The sequence below is a fragment of the Octopus bimaculoides genome, chromosome 20, assembly GCF_001194135.2.
Source record: "Octopus bimaculoides isolate UCB-OBI-ISO-001 chromosome 20, ASM119413v2, whole genome shotgun sequence".
NCBI lineage: Eukaryota > Metazoa > Mollusca > Cephalopoda > Octopoda > Octopodidae > Octopus > Octopus bimaculoides.
The window spans coordinates 6645680-6664034 of NC_069000.1; the positions used below are offsets into that span (position 1 = coordinate 6645680).

Sequence of the window (18355 nt, forward strand, 5' to 3'; positions counted from 1 at the left end):
TGGCAGGAGTCGATCTTCTGCTCGTCCGTTGTTTAATACAACCTTTGACAAGTCTTTACCCGTTGCACATTCAGTAATTACATTCTTCTTCTCGGTGGTCCTTTTTTTTTTGTTTGTTGTTGAAACTACAAGATAATGCATGATTCATTGAAAACAATATGAATAAATAAGCCATTACTTTCAAAAGAGTAAACTGGAATGCTTAAACGGTTAAAAAATTATTTGTGAAAATCGTCTCTGAATATTGCATGTGTTTTATTCTTACAACAGTTAAATAAGAAGAAGAAAAAATATTGAAATTGAAATTGAAATATGAAATATTTTGATTGTTTTTTTATTTTTCCATTGCGTTTAGTATTTAGGTGAAGATCTCGAAGAAGTGCGTGGCCGGACAATTCACGATGATGAAGCTTGTATATCTTTGCCCATCATCACCCTACCCAGTGTCATCCTGGTGCCAGGACAGACGATACCATTGCATCTATTTCAGTCCCACACAGTTGCCATGATGAAAAATCTTCTGGACAAGGACAAAACCTTTGGAGTTATTACCACAAGGTATCTTACTGTTTCATTATGTGACCCTTGTTCCTTTTTTTTTTTGTTTTTTTTAACCTGTGTACTTTCAGTGAGAAATAGCAGTCAAATGTCCCTTGCATTACACTGGTTTTGATTGCTTGATTATATCCATACTCGTAGCTAACAAGCAGGGGTTCTCAAACATGACTATCACTCCTCACCACACACTGCATTCTTAAGCCGCAGCCCTTGTACATTCCATTCAATCCTCAATATTTATTACTTCTTGTTTGTCACCCATGAGCCTGTTTTCTATCTGCGTAGCCCCCAAGGATGGAAGGAGGGGTACATATAGGTCTCAGCCCCAATAATGTGGCCAAAATAGTCCAGATTTCATTGTCCCGTCATCACCAACTTTATGTCTTGTTCTCATCTGTTCTCACTTGCCCCTGGGTTGAATTGTTTGATCTTTTGGCTGCCCAACTGATGCACACCCCTTACCTGTAGCACTCTCAGTCAGTTGATGTCAGCTCCTGTTAGGGTCCATACTCCATACCCATACAATGTCACCGGTCAGACCTAGGTTTTTAGAAGTTTTAACTTGATGTTTATTTGCTAAGGGCATAGTAATATCTCCATATTGTATCGAATGACCCTACTGTCTTACAAAAAATGGGAATGATGTACTGGATAATGCACACATACACATACACATGCAAACATATACACATATACACACATGCATATAAACAAATACACACTCAAACACATGAACACATACACACATAAAAAAACCAACAAGCACAAACACACACATACACTATGTGAAGAAAGGAACAAGTTTCCATGTTTGTTTTTTCTCTTTGTTTTCTTTTTTTTTTTTCATGTTTTTTTTTTTTGTTTTTGTTTACAAAAAGTTATTCTCCAGATGACGACTCTTCTTCCATGGCTAGTATTGGCACCACAGCTGAGATTTATTCCATTAAAGATGAAACTGATAATCAATCTGGTATAGCTACTGTCAAAATGAAGGCTCGAGGACGTCAAAGGTTTCGAGTGATCGAATTCCATCGTCAGACACATGGGTAAGTCTCCTCTTCCTAAAGACTATTCTATATCTAATATGGTCTCTAATCATTTGTTCCACAGCACCAGAGAGAGATTATCCGGTCTCTGGCAAGGTCAAAGCAAATCCCTTCTTCCCTTTCATCATTATCATCTTTTAATGTCTATCTCACCCCCACCATTGTCATCATCACTACCACTATCATCATTGCAACTGCTTCCACCATTGTCATCATTGTCACCGTTGCTACCACCACCACACCACCTACGACCAGCACCAGCACCACCACCATCACCATATCCTAGCCATTCTCTTTGCCTTTCAGTAACTCATGAGAAACAATTGAAAAAGAAATACTTAAAAATTAAATTAATTTTGTGTTCTATTTTTTTTTTTTTCCCTCCTCTCTATCTCTTCCTGCTCTCCCTCCCTCTTCACCGATTTTTTCCAGAATCTTGATGGCCAAGGTGCATATATTACCTGAGAAGATTCAGTCTGACTATCTAGATGGCGCTCGACCACAGAGCCACTACAAGTTCTGTTGTTGCCCCACCCAGCAGGATTTGGTCGTGAAAACAGCAGTTGACAGAAATGGTGAAATCTTGAGAAAAGTCAATATGTTGACCAATAAACAGGTGAGATTCTTTCTCTTTGAGTAGCAACCATCGAGTTTGATTGGGTTTTTTTGGGAGAAGAGCTGGATGCCTTCTTTTAAATTTTTCATGTCCTTTTCTTTTCAAGTTTGTTTCTTTTTCTTTTCTTTTTTTTTAACTTGGTTCAGTCATTGGGCACTGCCATGAAGGGTGCATTTGAGTAAATTGATCCCAGTACTTAGAGTGTGAATGGATGTGGCCAGGTAACCATGTACCTCTTCTACAGCAAGACACCTGTTTCTGTCTCTCTGTCACACTTGAACCGTTCATCATCTGTCACAAGATCACCTCCTCCAATGCTTCCTCTCCTCTCAAAGGATCTTTGTCTTGCCATGTAAAAAGCATCCAGCCCACTCAAATAAGAAAGAAGATTTAAGTCTTCCGCATTTCTTATTTTGAAATCCTAGAATTTCATGTTTAAAATTAATATTTCTAAACATCTATATCATATTAACCTTATTATTATTATTATTATTATTACTGTTCATCTTTCATTGTATATTTTTTCTAGCTGGACAAATTCACATCCTCCTACTTCACACAATGGCCTCCTTGGGTGTACAAAATGTATGACACGGTAAGTAGTAGTAGTAGTAGTAGTAGTAGTAGTAGAAGCTGTGTATTCACTTGAAATTGGTTTAGTCTTTTATTAAAGTTTGAGAGAGGATGATATTGAAGGAATTGGCCAAAACCTTTTCTTAAAAACAGAGAACATTTGACTGTGTGCATTTGTTTAACCATTTGTTTCTTTGTTCACCATCTTAGTAAACTTAGTAAGAATGTCTGTCCCCTTTAACTATGTGCATCCTAGTTAACCATGTGTCACCTACATGTATTCTTTTAACCGTGCTTATCCTGGTATTACACTTAACCAACATGTAATCCCTTTAGCTGTGTCTATCTTTGTTAAGTGAATATATCCTGGTAACTGTATCTCAATAAACTGGATACGTCCCAACAAGGGATCCTTAAAGAGCAATGCTGACCCTTTTGTCTGTTATTTCTCCATCTTCACTATTTACCCCTTTATTCCCATGTAAGATATGCACTGAGTAAATAAAATGCAGAAAAGCAACTCTGAGTTAACATCTCCATGTAAAAGTCATTGCTGGGTGTTGGGTCTCCACAAATAAAATGTTTTTCTTATTTTTTTTAATCTCCTGTCAACAACGAAAGTGTTTAGTCGGTGTTGAAATTGTTATTCATGTGTTTTTCAGGAGAATCTGATTCAACGTATACGCAAAGAACTGTGTAGCTGGAATGAAAGTCTGAAAACCGAAGTATCTGGAATGGATCCTGTAGATTTCTCTTATTGGGTTCTTCAGAATCTACCCCTGGACGACAGCCGCCGAATCCATTTACTTAGCATTGACAGTGCTGTTCAGAGATTGCGCTGTGAACTTAGCATCATGCAGAATGTATGTGGGAAAAAAAAAAAATTCTTGTTTATTTACTTATTTGTTTATTATTATTGTTATTCTTTTAGGTAAAGGCATTTGGCTTAGTGGTTAGAGTATTTGGTTTGCAATCATAAGGTCATGAGTTCAATTCCTGATGACGCTTTGTATCCTTGAACAAGACACTTTATTTCATGTTGCTCCAGTCTACTCATCCGGCAAAAATGAGTTGTACCTGTAATTCCAAAGTCCAGCCTTGCCACATTCTGTGTCATGCTGAATATCCCTGAGAACTACATTAAGGGTACACGTATCTGTGGAGTGCTCAGCCACTTGCATGTTAATTTCAGGAGCAGGCTGTTCTGTTGATCGGATCAACTGGAACACTCGTCGTCATAACCAACCGGAGTGCCAGTTATTCTTTTCAGTGAAGGCATGTAGCCTAGTGGTCAGGGTGTTGCACTCACAATCTAGCAATCATGGGTTCAATTCCCGGACCAAGTTGCATGTTGTGTTCTGGAGCAAACACCTTATTTCGCATTACTCCAGTCTAGTCAGCCCACAACCCACATCTTTTCGTAAAAAAAAAAATGAAAATCAAGAACAAAACAATCTCAGTGTCTTTGTTGATGTTTTTCTTGTTGTTGTTGTTTGTTTTAGTGTTCAATCCTCTGTTGCCGCAAGTGTGACTTGGAAGTGGCAAACAAGAGTGATGTATTCAGCATGTCACTGGAAGGACCGCTGGCAGCGTACGTCAATCCCGGAGGTCACGTACACGAGACAGTTACTGTACATAAAGCAAAAGGACTTACTCTCATTGGACAACCCTCAACTGAAAACAGCTGGTTCCCTGGGTAATATATTTAGTTTCTTTTTTGTCTTTTTTTAAACTAAGAACACATCAGTGAACAATGCTATTGGATGCTGCATAAAAGCACCCAGTACATTCTATAAAGTGGTTGGTGTTGGGAAGGCCATCTAGCCATAAAACCCATGCCAAAACAGACAAATGGAGTTTGCTGGAGTTCTCTGGCTTGCGAGCTCCTGTTGAACCATTCAACCCATACCAGCATGGAAAATGGATGTTAAATGATGATGATGGTGATGTCAGATAGATTCGTTTGTTATATTCATATATGGGTATTCCATCATCATACTTAGATAGCATAGAAAATGGACATCTAATGATGATAATGATGGTGATGATGTCACATAGATTTGTTTGTTATTTTCATACATTTGTATTCCATCATCATACTTAGATACTTAAGTTTCAGCCAGAATTAGCCCAGGTGTAAAAGACATTTGTCCAATTCAGTGCCATACTATGGGACTGAACCCAAAACCCTAAGGCTGGGAAGCAAACTGCTTAACCACATAGCCATGCCTGTGCTTTTGGTGAGAATAAACAGCAACATTGTTAGAGAAGATATCCAGCTTTGAAATCCTTTCTTCGAACTAGAGTCTGTCAAACTCGCAAATAATAAACTAAATATTGTTGGCCTTTTTTGAATGTTTTTTATATAATTTGTGTTGTTCTTTTGCAGATATGCTTGGACGATAATCAATTGCAGTCAGTGTGGTTCACACATGGGCTGGCGTTTCACAGCTGCTAAACGCAAACTCTCTCCGCAAAAGTTCTGGGGTCTGTGTCGTGCCTCGCTTATTCCTGGAATAAACGACACCGATGTCTTAGTGTTATGAAGAACGCTTTGTCTTGTGGGAAAAAAAAATAAATAAAGTCAAAAAGAAAAAACTGAAAAACAAAACAAAGCAATCCTCACTTTACCCCCTCCCTTCTCCAATGAACAGAAAATATAAACTATCCCACCCCCATTTACCAAAAAAAAAAAAAGAAAACACTAAAAAGAAAAACAAACACTTATTCACAATGTTGCATTGTCTCTAGGCAAAAGTCTCTTGTCTTTAATAAAACACTAATTCTGTCCCAGTTTTAATGGCCTAACCCTGTATATTTTCCAACTATTAAAGCTAGACTGGCTGCTATAGAAATATTAGTGTCAATTTATTATTATTATTATTAAGAAGAGCTCTAAGTGATTGTTATAGATTGTTTATTCAACTGTTTAAATGATATTGTGACAGCTTGTCTGTCTTTTTCAAGTTCAAAAACATTTAAGGTTACTCTTCACAAAAAAAAAAAAGACAAAAAAAACAATTTGATGATGGGAATTTTATTTTACAATTTTTTACATTGTTATTTGCATTAAAAAGAATTTAAAAGAAAAATTAAATCTCTAAATATTTGAGACAAATCATTAATATAAATTATAATTTCGAACTTAATTAACCTTATCTAAAAATGAGATTAATTAATTAATAAAAAAACAGTAAAATTTTCTTAGGACACAAAATAGAAAAAAAAAAAAAAATCCAGATGATCTTCCTCGTTAAAGGTGATCAAAGCTAATTGGTCTCTTTGTATATTAACCATCAGCACACTGCATTTTCTCTAGAATTGTTTCCCCTGCCACTGCTCTGTTACTACAAGGGAGAAAACTCATATAGTGACATGATGCACTTACAATGTGCTAAAGGTTAATAAATGGCAGCAGTGGAACAAGCATCGAAATGATTTGGTCTCTTCTGCAGATTATTAAATATATATCATGGAACAGCAGTAGGACTAGCAGAAAAATATTTATAAATATAATATCAGGTAATGGGAAAATATATTTACCTGCTACACAGTAAAAAAGATACATCCATTTGTCCATGTTCTGAGAAAGAGCCATTTTATGGAATAAATTATTGTGCTCTTAAGAAAAATCTTGTGCTAACATGGAGTTTTGTCTTGTGAATCTTAATTTCTTTATTTGGTTGCCAATTTTCCAAAAAACATCAAAGAGAAAATGCATTTCATATTGAAGAACTCCATGCAAGATTTTCATGAATGCACACTTCCACAAAACAGGGGATGCCTGTAACAAAAATAATTCTAATTTTGGCACAAAGCCAGCAATTTTTAGGGGAGGGGGGTAGTTGATTACATTATGGCCAGTATTTCACTGGTATTTCATTTTATTGAGTCAGGAAGGATGACAGGCCGAGTCAACCTTGGTGGTATCTGAACACAGAATGTAAAAAGCTAGAAAAAAATGCTGCTGAACATTTCACCTTCTATGTTGATGATCCTGTTAGATTACCACCTTAATAAGAATTCTTTTTACTTCAGGCACAAGACCTGAAATTTTGTCAGAGAGGGGACTAATCAATTACATCAACCCCAGTGCTTTACCAGCATTTCATTTCATAAACCCTGAGACGATGACACGCAAAGCAGACCTCAGAACATTAAAAAAAACCCAGAAGAAATGCTAAGCATTTTGTCCAATGAGCTAATGGTTCCATCAGCTTGCCACCTTAATAATGATTCTTTCTATTATGAGCATAAGAGCTGAAATTTGGGAAGGAGAGCTAGCCAATTACAACACCCAACCTCCTCAGCGTTCAACTGGCACTATTTTATCGACTCCCACCAAAAGGACAAAATGCAAAATTGATCTTGGCAGCATTTGAACTGTGAAAGCAGAAGAAAAATACTGCTATCATTTTGTCCAGCATGTTAACAATGCTGCCAGCTGCCTCGATAGTTTAAATTTCAGCACAAGGCCAGTAAGAGGAGGATAGCCAATTACATTGATCCTAGTACTTGATTGGCACTATATTTCATTGACCCCCTACCAAAAAAATTAAAGGCAAAGTTGACCAAGGCATGATTCGAACTGAGAATGTAAGGCTGGGAGAAATGCACTAAGCATTTTGTCCTGCACACAAACAATTCTGCCAGCTTGCTGGGTTTTTTTTAATAATAATAATTATGGCTTCAAATTTTTGTATAATTCCAGAAATCCTGGTGGAGGGGTGAGGCGGGATCAAAGAGTTGATTATATCAACCCCAGTACTCTTACTGACCCTGAAATGATGAACGGCAAAGTCAATAATAATCCTTTTTACTATAGGTTATAAGGCCTGAAATTTTGAGGTAGGGGTCTGGTTGATTACATCAACCCCAGTGCTCAAACTGCTGCTTGTTTTATCAATGCTTTAACGACTCTGGCAATCTAACCATCCTCAATGCGCTGATAACGATAATAAAAATAAATAATTCATTCTATAAAAGGCAAAAGGCCCTAAAATTTTTTGAGAGGAGAGGGTTAGTTGATTACATCAACGTCAAAGTTCAGCTGGTACTTATTTTATTGACCCCGAAAGGATGAAAAGCAAAGTCAACCTTGGTGGAATTTGAACCTTGAGCTGAAGAAATGCCACGAAGCATTTTCTCTGGCACAGAAATAATTCTGTCAGTTCTTCCTTACCTTAATAATTATTTAAAAAATTTTGTCACTTGGGCAAACAATTTTTGAGGGGAGGGGGAAATCAATTATGTTGGCCCCAGTACTTCATTGGTACTTATTTTATTAACCGTGAAGGGATGAAAAGCAAAGTCAAACTTGGTGGAATTTGAACTTAGAATGCTGAGCTGAAAGAAATTCTGCCAAGCATTTTGCCAGGCACAGTAATAATTCTGTTAGTGCATTGCCTTAATAAAAAAAAAAGGGGAGGGGGACACGGGGCCAACAGTTTTGAGAGGCGAGAAAATCAATTGCATCAACCCTAGTACTTTGCTGGTATTAGTTTTTCTGACCCTAAAAAGATGAAAGGCAAAATCAACCTTGATGGAATTTGAACTCGGAACGTTAAGCCGGACAAACTGTTGCTAAGCATTTAGTCTGATGTGCTAAGAACTCTGCCAGCTCACCGCCTCCGTCACACTGATGATAATAATAAAAATAAATAATGCTGAGAGAAATTCATTGAAATATAAATTACAGAGAGGAGGGCTTTAAATAAATCATATCTCTCTGCCGAGGTACATGTATTGGACGTACAAACAAGAAGAAAAATGTACTCAATACATGCGACACAGTTTATTCATTTATACAAAAACTGAGGCTTCCTTTTGCTCCTACTTATGTGAATTTCTTCGGCAATGTTCCACAAAGACGGCCAGAGTAATAATAATAATAATAATAATAATAATGATAATAATAATAATAATGATACATGTGCAAAACTCTGAGTAAAGACAGAGTGGAGTCTCAACTTTAAATAAATGGATATATTTATATACATACACACAGATATACATACATATATATATATCTATATATTGATATATACACACACACATAACCATTCATATACATATAATACACACACACACATATTAGTCTATTAGTAATCGGCCTTGTTCAACCGAGGCAAGCAGGCAAGTAGACAGCAACTGAAATTTTTCACAATCCGTTCATATTGATGTCAGTTGGCATGAGATAGTCGTGCATGGCATACTTCCAGGTCCACAGCCGGGCAATCCGTTCAAACTCCTGTCGACCACTCACGTAAAGTCGACCAATTGTTGGTTCCATACAGACGTGGCAGTAAGGATCGGTCAACAAGGACTGGATGCTAATGAGAACTTTGGAAATAGTCAATGCCAGACTCCAGTTGTGGTGAATAGAATCAAGACCGATGTCTCCGTGACGACTGATGTTGGGATGGAATATTTTCGTGATAAAACGCACTTTTGGAGGTTTCATGGGGTAACTGGAAATAACAATTGGAGAAACACTAAGATATATTGACAATAGAGAGAGACACATACACACACATGCGATCATTTGTCTTATGTTCATTTTGCTGTCAGCATGGGTTAGATGAATACTTAGTATGGCTGCATGGTCGAGAAGTTTGCTTCCCAACTATGTGGTCTTCGATTCAGTTCCACTGTGTGGCATCTTGAGCAAGTGTTTTCTACTATATCCACAAGCTGACCAAAGCCTTGTAGATGGAAACTGGAAGAAACCTAGATGTCTGTGATGTTGAAGTAGAGCTCTTTGAAACTGAATGCAGGAGACTGCATGAAGAGGGGAGGAGATGTCGTCATCAACCCCTTGTGACTGTTGTTCAGGGTCACTTTTAGTGTCCTCAGTGACCTGTCAGCCATTTCCACTCCCATGAAAAACAATGTGCTGGAGCAGAGCAGGATGAATGTCCTGGATTAATGCCGTCATCACCTTCGATGGGTTGTCATAAGCAATAATACTTATTATTCACAATAGGAGCACTCCGTTGGTTACGACGATGAGGGTCCCAGCTGATACGATCAATGGAAGAGCTTGCTCATGAGATTGACGTGCAAGTGGCTGAGCACTCCACAGGCATGCGTACCCTTCACAAACATCTCAGGGGAGATTCAGCGTGACACAGAGTGTGATAGGGCTGGCCCCTTGAAATACAGGCACTTCTCATTTTTGCTAGCTGAGTGGACTGGAGCAATGTGAAATGAAGTGTCTTGCTCAAGAACACAACACGCCACCAGGAATTGAACTCGCAACCCTATGATTGCGAGCCGAATACCCTAACCATTAAGCCACACGCCTTCACAATATGTCTTATATAAATAACTATCTTTAAAAAAGTGATGGTCATGGTAGGAATACAGAGCATAGATCTACATGATCAGAACTGACTTGGGATTGACCTGGGGCTAAACAACAACAAAAAACAATTATAGCCACTCATTTTAATTACTATACTGTACATTAGATACTGTGGTCCCAGATATGCTTTGCCTGAATTAAAGATGGGATAGTCACAGTCGGAACGTCTTTGATCACAGATCCACATGGTCAGGAATAAACAACGGCATTCATTAAAAATCTGATACTATGATATAAAAGAATGTCCTAGAAATGTTTCAACTCACCTGTCTGGAATCTGTAGGTACAATAAGAACTGACCGCCTTCATATGGACTTCCCTGGGGTCCAGTGATTGAAGCCTGCCAATGGCAGCAGTTTTGGTCTAATGGTGTTGCTTGAATACCTTCAGGTGGGTCTGTCTTTAAGGTTTTCAATTCACTTCGTAATCTTCTGTGACGCCAGGAATTCTCTTTGATAGGAGGTGTGCTCTGCAGATTAAAAAGAAAATCAAAATAAGCAACAGGATATCAAGTAGTAATGCAGTATGACCGCTTCAAGTGGCTCCATTTAAGTGAACAATGCAATCATTACATCAAGATAGCTCTGCATTTAAATTGATGTAATGCTTGCATTGTTCAATTAAATGGCGCCACCTGAAACAGTCGTACTGCATCACTACTTGATATCCTGTTGCTTATTTTGAATATATTCACCTTACTTCAAGCTATGCGGATAGTATCAGACTCATATTCACCTTCTTGCACCTTGAAGATAAGCCCTGACACATCATCATCACCACCATCTTTTCTCTTTCCAACCAGGGTACCCATGTGTCTCTTCTTCAGAATCAGCAAGACACCTGTCTCTGCCCCTCAATTATACTTTAAGCTCTCATCACCTGGCATAAAGCCACTTCCCTTGGCTCTACTGCAGTGAATTTGTCTTTAGAAGTTAAAATATGTTACAAAACATATTTTAACTAATCTAAAGTTTGTTAATTTTGATTATGTTACTGACACAAGGCATGTGACCAGCTAAGTCACACACTAAACACACATACAATTAGTGCTTGTATGTCATCACCATCCTGACTTTTAGCTGTCATTTTCGATGTCACCATCAGAAGGAGGTATCTACAACATTGTTTCATTCCAATTGTCTTGAAGCTTTTCTTATCCTTTGCCAGTTTGAACAAATACACAACTACCTGTTTTTATATATAATACATACAAAGATGGGGAATTAGTCACCGATTACAGAAGACGAACACAGCTAAGATGATGATGACAAAAATGAGGAATAAGCAGTAAGTGATTACTAAAGAATTAGTGACAAAAAGAGTAGCGCACAGGTTCCCGAAAAACGGGATCCTAGTAGTCTGATTTGGGGACAAGACCTTTGAAGGTTGTACATAAGCAGCTAGGTACTGAAGCCTGTGAAAAGGTCTTTAATGGTATATAACTGAGTATTCAGATAGAATTAATGCTGGGAGGTGGAGTAAGTGATGGCTTAGTGGTTAGGACTTGATGTGAGTAAAGAAGTTAAGGGAACATACTCTTGGGGGTAATAAAGAATCCTTCTTCCTCTTTATATGAAAAGACTGTGCTTGTGTGTATGTGTGTGTGTATACAAATATATATCATCATCCTCATTTAACGTCCGTCCATCCATCTGACGGACGGACAGACGTATGTATAAGGCTTTTGGCTGTTGCCATATTGGGTTACTCAGAAATATTTGAATAAACTCAAATCCACACACAGACACATACACACATAAATACACTTTTCATATAGAGGAGGAAGAGTGTCTTCTGATAAACATGGTGAATGGGAAGCAAATAAAATGATGGTGAAGTGTATGCAGGTTGAAACCCTGAGTTCAAATCCCAACAAAGTCAAATTTACATTTCATGCTGTCAAGGGTCACCACTAGAGCAGAGTGGACAGCATTAGAGACAGAATGGGAATGGAATCAGATTTGGTTTAGACCAGTTCCACTCCTGCTGTCAGATGTTAAAGCGCTGAAGAAAATAATGAGCTTGTTTGTGAACAAAATTAGCGAATCATTAATTAGCAAAGACAAAAACAAAAATAAACCCAAAGTCAATAAGTTTGAAAACTGAGCTGTTTAAAAACACATGTCAGGGAACTGGTTAGCATGTGTTATGTAAGAAAGCATGGAAGCTAACAGATGTACTTACTGTGTTACATATGGACCATGCTGGTTTAGAAACCTGCCAGGTACAAATGAAAACTAAAAGTTATGTCTCATAGACACAAACATGGCTGGCTGGTTAAGAAGTTAAGCTGATTACCCCCTCCCCACCCATAATCAATTGGTATTTATTTTATTGACCCTAAAAAAGATGAAAGGTAAAGTCAACCCTAGAGGAATTTGAGCTCTGAATGCAAAGATGGACGAAATGTTGCTAAGAATTCTGCCCAGCGTGCTTTATGATTCTGTCACCTTGCCGCCTTAAAAAGGAAATAAACATTGATATAACTATCACCACCGCAACTTCAGCTCCTCTCCATTAATTCTCTAAATGCTCTTCAAACACCCAGGCTTTGTCTTTCCCATCTTGTTCCCTTTATTGGGTCTTATTTCTCAGGGTAAAGGCTAAAGACCCCCTTTGGTTATAAATGACCATAAGATTTCACCTAGAAAGTTCCTCTCTGAGGTACAAGTCCAAGCAAGTCTGTTTACTGCAGACCAGCCCCCCCCCCCCTGCACACCAAGGGAAAGGCAAAGGCTGATATATAGCATGGCACTAGAGATGTTGCAACTCATTTCTACAGATGAGTGAACTGGAGCAATGTGAAATAAAGTGTCTTGCTCAAGAACAAAACAGCCCGGTCCAGGAATCGAACTCACTACCACATGATTGTGAGCCTGATGCTCTAACCACTGAGTCATGTGCCTTCAGGCTCAGCAGTATGCTCAAGTATGTCATTGCTAAACTTTAACCTTAACTCTTCCTCACCCATATCCAAACTGAAGATCAAGCACATTATCTCTCACAAGTGTGGGATGTGAGTAGGGGAGACAACTTTAAACATCATTAGGGAACTGTGCCAAACTTCTTCGGCCACATAACAGAAAAATGAAATAAAATAAAATAAAATATATATATTATATAAAACAAGGAGTTTCGGTTACCTGAAGCATCATACTTTCCAAACAATAACGGCATGGCGAACTCTCTAGTCTGTAAAGGAGAAAAAATGATAAACCAAGATGACTAAGCTAAACGAAAATACATTCTGGTACATAATTATCCAATGACACACACACCAAAGAACCACAGTCGTCATTCACAAGCGTGAATGACTTTGTGGTTTGTGATCATGCTTTTCTTAATTGTTTTTAGGTTCCTATGTAGATGTGAGAAGACACAGGACTGTTTCTTGGTCCTCCCACCCCTTGATGTGTTTCAGTGGAAAACCAAGCATGTGACAGTTGGAGGGAAAGAGAGGGCCACGCCAACACTAGGCTGGATGCCCTTCATCGCTCAACCTTCACCTGTTTCCATGCAAGGTAAATATTTCACCCTGGCCAGACACGTTTCCATAAAAAACTGGCAACAAAAGACACCACTTATATGATGGTGACACTCATTTACAACTACCATGCCATATCAATACAAAGAAGCACACACATATGATGGGCTTCTTTTCCGTTTCCATCTACTAAACCCACTCACAAGGCTTTAGTTGGCCTGACATTACAACAGAAGACGCTTGCCCCATGTGCCATGGAGTAGGACTGAAGCTGAAACCATATGGTGGGGAAAGCAAACTTTACAACCACACCTGAGCCTACCTGGTATATTACATACAGGAATACTACTCCCGTTTTAAAGACAAGGTAAAATTTGAAAGTAATTTAGCTGCTAAGTTTAGAAGATCAAATGACCAAGCAGGGACTTAGTCAAGGGATTAGAATGTACCCAGGCTGTTACACTGTACCTTGCCTACAATTATCACAACATACCACTGTGTGTTGTATGGTAAGAACACATGATCAGTGGAACAACAGACCTTCAAATCCTATCTAGTCACTGAAACCAACTACCCCTGTGTATAACATATCTTCTGACATCAGGTTCCACAACAGAGAAGTTTTTGTAAAACATTAAAAAAAATTACAAGATTTATATTGATTTCAAGAATACTCACAGTTTCGAATATATCGTTTTCCAACACTTCACTTTGTAATACGGTCGGAAAAGAGGCCAACGCAGGCTAATGAAATGCTTCCACTGGGTTTGTGTTGTTTCTGCATCGAGGATCTGCCACCATCTCGAACATACATTCCCGGCCATCCATCGTGAGATATCATCGAGGTGACGGAAAACTACCAGTAATACTGTGTAAAGATGAACAGATAAATAAATGACAGACAGAGGAAGCTACCAGTAACAGTAGTAGGTAAATAGAGACAATGTAGAACAAACTGCCAATAATGGTGTGTAGAGATGAGAGAGAGGAAACTCGTAGTAATAGTGAGCTGACAGTTCTGTTCTATTCTGGACCCACCCACCTTATGAAACACAGCGCAGCTTTGCCCTTTGACCTTCCACTTCGTCATTGTCGTCGCACCCATCTTCAGCACAACTACGTCTTTCTTTCTGGGTGGAATCTTGTTTTAATGTAAGGCCACCTAGCTATATAAAGTGTCTCTTTGTGTGTAGAAATGTCTGCATATTTTAATAACAAGGCTACCACCAAGCAAGCAAGCACAACCTAGTTGTGCCCGTCACTCTCGAATTTTATAATCCCCGTCTGTAATTAATTCTCCATTTATATAACCTAATGTTGGTGTCAAAAGGGTTAAGAGAGATGATGGAGAAATCACTGAGTGCTAAAGGGTTGAGAATTTGGTACCTTCAGGTGGCAGAGAGTCTACAAGACCTTCAGGAATAGATTCTTTGTCAGTGTCGCGAGCAATAGTCAGAGAAGTAATTCTTTCGGTTAGTTTGTCCATTTTGTGAGAATGGGATTTCACTACGTGAGTTCTTTTATCTTTCTGAGTGTAGAAATCAGCTGCGGCATCTGGTTCTTCATTGCCAGAATCATCTGAATCGGCTTTCTGGAAGTAAAAAAAAAAAATTTTTTTAAATAAAAAAAAATCACTGAAAAAATTTACAAACAAATTATTGTTTAGCTCTTAATTGTTTGTTTTTTTTTATACGCTACTTCCCATGAGTTATTCTTGCTTCACCCCCAACACCTGCATCAGAGGTCATGTGAAGATTCAGAAGCTTTCTTTCCTCCTCTTACATAGCCATAAAAAAAAACCCTACCAAAAACAGAGGTTGAAATAACGTTTTGGATTTGATTTCTTGAGGGTATCCCCACCTCCTCTACATTGGCCCCCTCCAAGAAATAGAGAAAATGGAGAATTTCTACTTACTTCTGTGTAGACTTGTTGTTCATCTTCATCTTTGTTGATGTCATAAGAGAACAGGAATAAATGGCATGTTCCACATATAGGCTGTCCAAAGTTGTTGCTATAGAACCCACTGCACATGGAACAGGTGGGGTACTGAAAGGAAGGCAAGGAGAAAAAGAAAAAGAGAAACATTTTGTGTCAAGTTCATCATCATCATCATCATGATTATAATTAAATAATAATAGAAACTCCCCCCCCCCCCCCATATATACAATCTTTATTTGTGGATGAATAATACTACCAATAGTTTTATTTGGAAAAAAATCTCCGCAATTTTCAAGTGAGTCACTTAAAAATTGTGGAGACTCTTTCCACATGAAACCAATTTTCACAAGCTTCATGCAACTGAAAAAGAGTTAATCACTGAAAGGGATCACAAATGACCCTTGTTATTTCTAGTATGAAAATAGTAAGTAGGGTGAAATTTGAAGGTGATTTGGCTGCTATTTCTACAGGCTGACCAACCATACAGAGGTTTCATAATAATAACACCATTTAACAAACAGTCACCCCAATTAACAACGTGGCTTGTCTGTCGAATACAAATACCAAACATTACTAACATTCTTCTTTAAAGACAGCATTTAGTAAAGATTTTATCTTTTATCTTTTATTTGTTTCAGTTATTACATTGTGGCCATGCTGGAGCACTGCCCTGAAGAACTTCTAGTCAAATGAATTGACCCCAGGATTTATTTCTTTAGCAGACCATTTTGTTATGAGGATGTAAACACACCAACACCAGTTGTCAAGTGGTGGTGGGAGACAGACACACACACACATATGATGGGCTTCTTTCAGTTTCCATCTACCAAATCCACTCAAACATTTGGTCAACCCAAGTCTATAGCAGAAGACACTTGCCCAAAGTGCCAAACAGTGGAACTGAACCTGGGAGGCAAAGCTCTTGCCATACAGCTAAACATTGGGTGTTTAGCCCCAGGCTGGCTCTGATCCAACAGACCTATAATGAAAGGCATTCCAGCTATGACCATCCAATCTTTTTCTTCAGTAATTATATATTCAGGACAACATGTTCCAAATGTGACCTCCGATAACACATTTTTTTTTTTGCCCCTGAAGACAGAAAAGTATGCGTTGATGGAGAATTGTCTGCTATTTTTAGCAAGTTTAGTGATTACAGGGGACCCTGTGTCATAAGGATCAATAAACTGCTAAAACGTCTTTGATCATAGGTTGGTGTGATATTCGTTGTATGTTCCCACTTAGAAACCTAGCAGAATAGCAATCTAAGGTGAAGTACTCAATACATAACGTAGAGTGAATATATTCTGATAAAAAAATGACTCTTCACTTGACAAACACAAGTCTTGTAAAAGATTTTGGGTGATCTGTATATTTGTACACACAGAGCCATATACATATATACATACATACATATATATATATATATATATATATATATATATATATATAGGTGACTCTTTACACAAAATCAAAGAAAACGTTATGGAAAAATACAGCACTACATGCATAATAATGCACGCAAACATGGACATGTTTTTTTACTATCTAAAACGAAGTCCGTATCTAGAGCGATAGTTTTGATAAACAAACAATATTTTTATACACAATTTACGACTATTAAAAACTACGCAAATGAATAATGTGTGTGTGTTGTTTAACCGTAGGTCAACCGTGTCGAGTATCGTCAAATGCATGACAGTCCATGTTTTTAATTGTATCAATGGAATGTTACTTTACAATGGGTCTTTCTCAGTTTAGGACGATAGGGTACGTGGAATAAAGAAATTTGGCTGCTATTATCTGTCGGACGAGCAACCACTTGGTAGAAGCTCATCCGCTTATGCGTGTGTGTTGTGTGTGTGCGTGTGTGTGTATGTATATATATATATATATATAAAAGAAGCCTACATATATATATATATATGTGCGTATATATGCACACACATATACATACATACTCGCTATGTTGTTCTCGATAGTACTAGATTACAAGGAAAAACTACAAAAGAGGACGTTAATAAATTAATTGGGTTTTACTATAAACTTAAAACGTAGAAAACCTCTTTCATAAGTATGTTTATATATATGCATAATATATATACATAAGCGATCTGCAGAAAGATCGCCAATACATATATACGCATATATGTATTTGGTCTATGTGTGTGTAAACTAACATTAATTGTGCGGATGGAAATTATTCAATTAACGAGAAACATCCATAAAAAAACATCGACAAAAACCAAAATAACAATTAAAGAATTTTGAAAAACCTCCCCAAATGAAGCAAGCATTTTAGATGAAACAGCAAAAAGCCCGACCACAAATCTCTACAAGGCTTGACAGAGTGTATAATGTAGCAAGGATAGATATATAATGTTGCTAGAGACATTACCTCGGGTTCTAGAAATTCCCAAACATCGACATGGAACTTTAAACTCATTTTACAAAACCCGACAGCAGTCAGGTCGAGGCGTCACCACGAGACTTGTTCGAAAATAAAGATATAAACTCTTAATCTGTCATTCGTACTTTTTTGATCCAAAACAAGAACACAAAATTGTTTTATAATTAAATTATGTATTTATAAGGAGGATATTTTTTAAATAATGGAATTTTTTATTTTTGTTGTAAAATAACTACATTTTTTAATAGTTATATTTTTATTTCTGATTATATATTTTGATATTCAAACATTTTTAATTTATATATATATATATATATATATATGTGTGTGTGTGTGTGTGTGTGTGTGTGTGTGTGTGTGTGT

General features: G+C 37.6%; 2 protein-coding genes across 4 annotated transcripts in view; one reads left to right on the forward strand and one right to left on the reverse strand.

Moving 5' to 3' along the window:
* Window positions 1–5648, forward strand: part of LOC106869183 (protein cereblon) — a 19768-nt gene extending 14120 nt beyond the window's left edge. For both annotated transcript variants that reach the window (XM_014914808.2, XM_052974939.1), the window contains 7 exons: window positions 356–558; window positions 1437–1604; window positions 2037–2220; window positions 2750–2815; window positions 3456–3656; window positions 4296–4489; window positions 5183–5648. In XM_014914808.2, coding sequence (XP_014770294.1) covers window positions 356–558; window positions 1437–1604; window positions 2037–2220; window positions 2750–2815; window positions 3456–3656; window positions 4296–4489; window positions 5183–5339 — 1173 coding nt within the window. In that variant the 3' untranslated portion in view covers window positions 5340–5648. The remainder of the gene's footprint in view (window positions 1–355; window positions 559–1436; window positions 1605–2036; window positions 2221–2749; window positions 2816–3455; window positions 3657–4295; window positions 4490–5182) is intronic.
* Window positions 5649–5814: 166 nt separating this feature from the next.
* Window positions 5815–18102, reverse strand: LOC106869184 (uncharacterized). Of its 2 annotated transcripts, XM_014914811.2 has the most exons (8): window positions 17981–18102; window positions 15559–15690; window positions 15030–15234; window positions 14322–14511; window positions 13303–13351; window positions 12344–12376; window positions 10426–10628; window positions 5815–9263 (listed from the first exon to the last, which is right to left on the reverse strand). In XM_014914811.2, exons 1-8 carry the CDS (start codon window positions 18026–18028, stop codon window positions 8954–8956), a joined length of 1170 nt encoding a protein of 389 aa, XP_014770297.1. In that variant the 5' UTR covers window positions 18029–18102; the 3' UTR covers window positions 5815–8953. The 2 variants fall into 2 exon arrangements, with proteins under 2 accessions (XP_014770297.1, XP_014770298.1); XM_014914812.2 differs by lacking the exon at window positions 12344–12376.
* Between the last annotated feature and the right edge of the window lie 253 nt (window positions 18103–18355).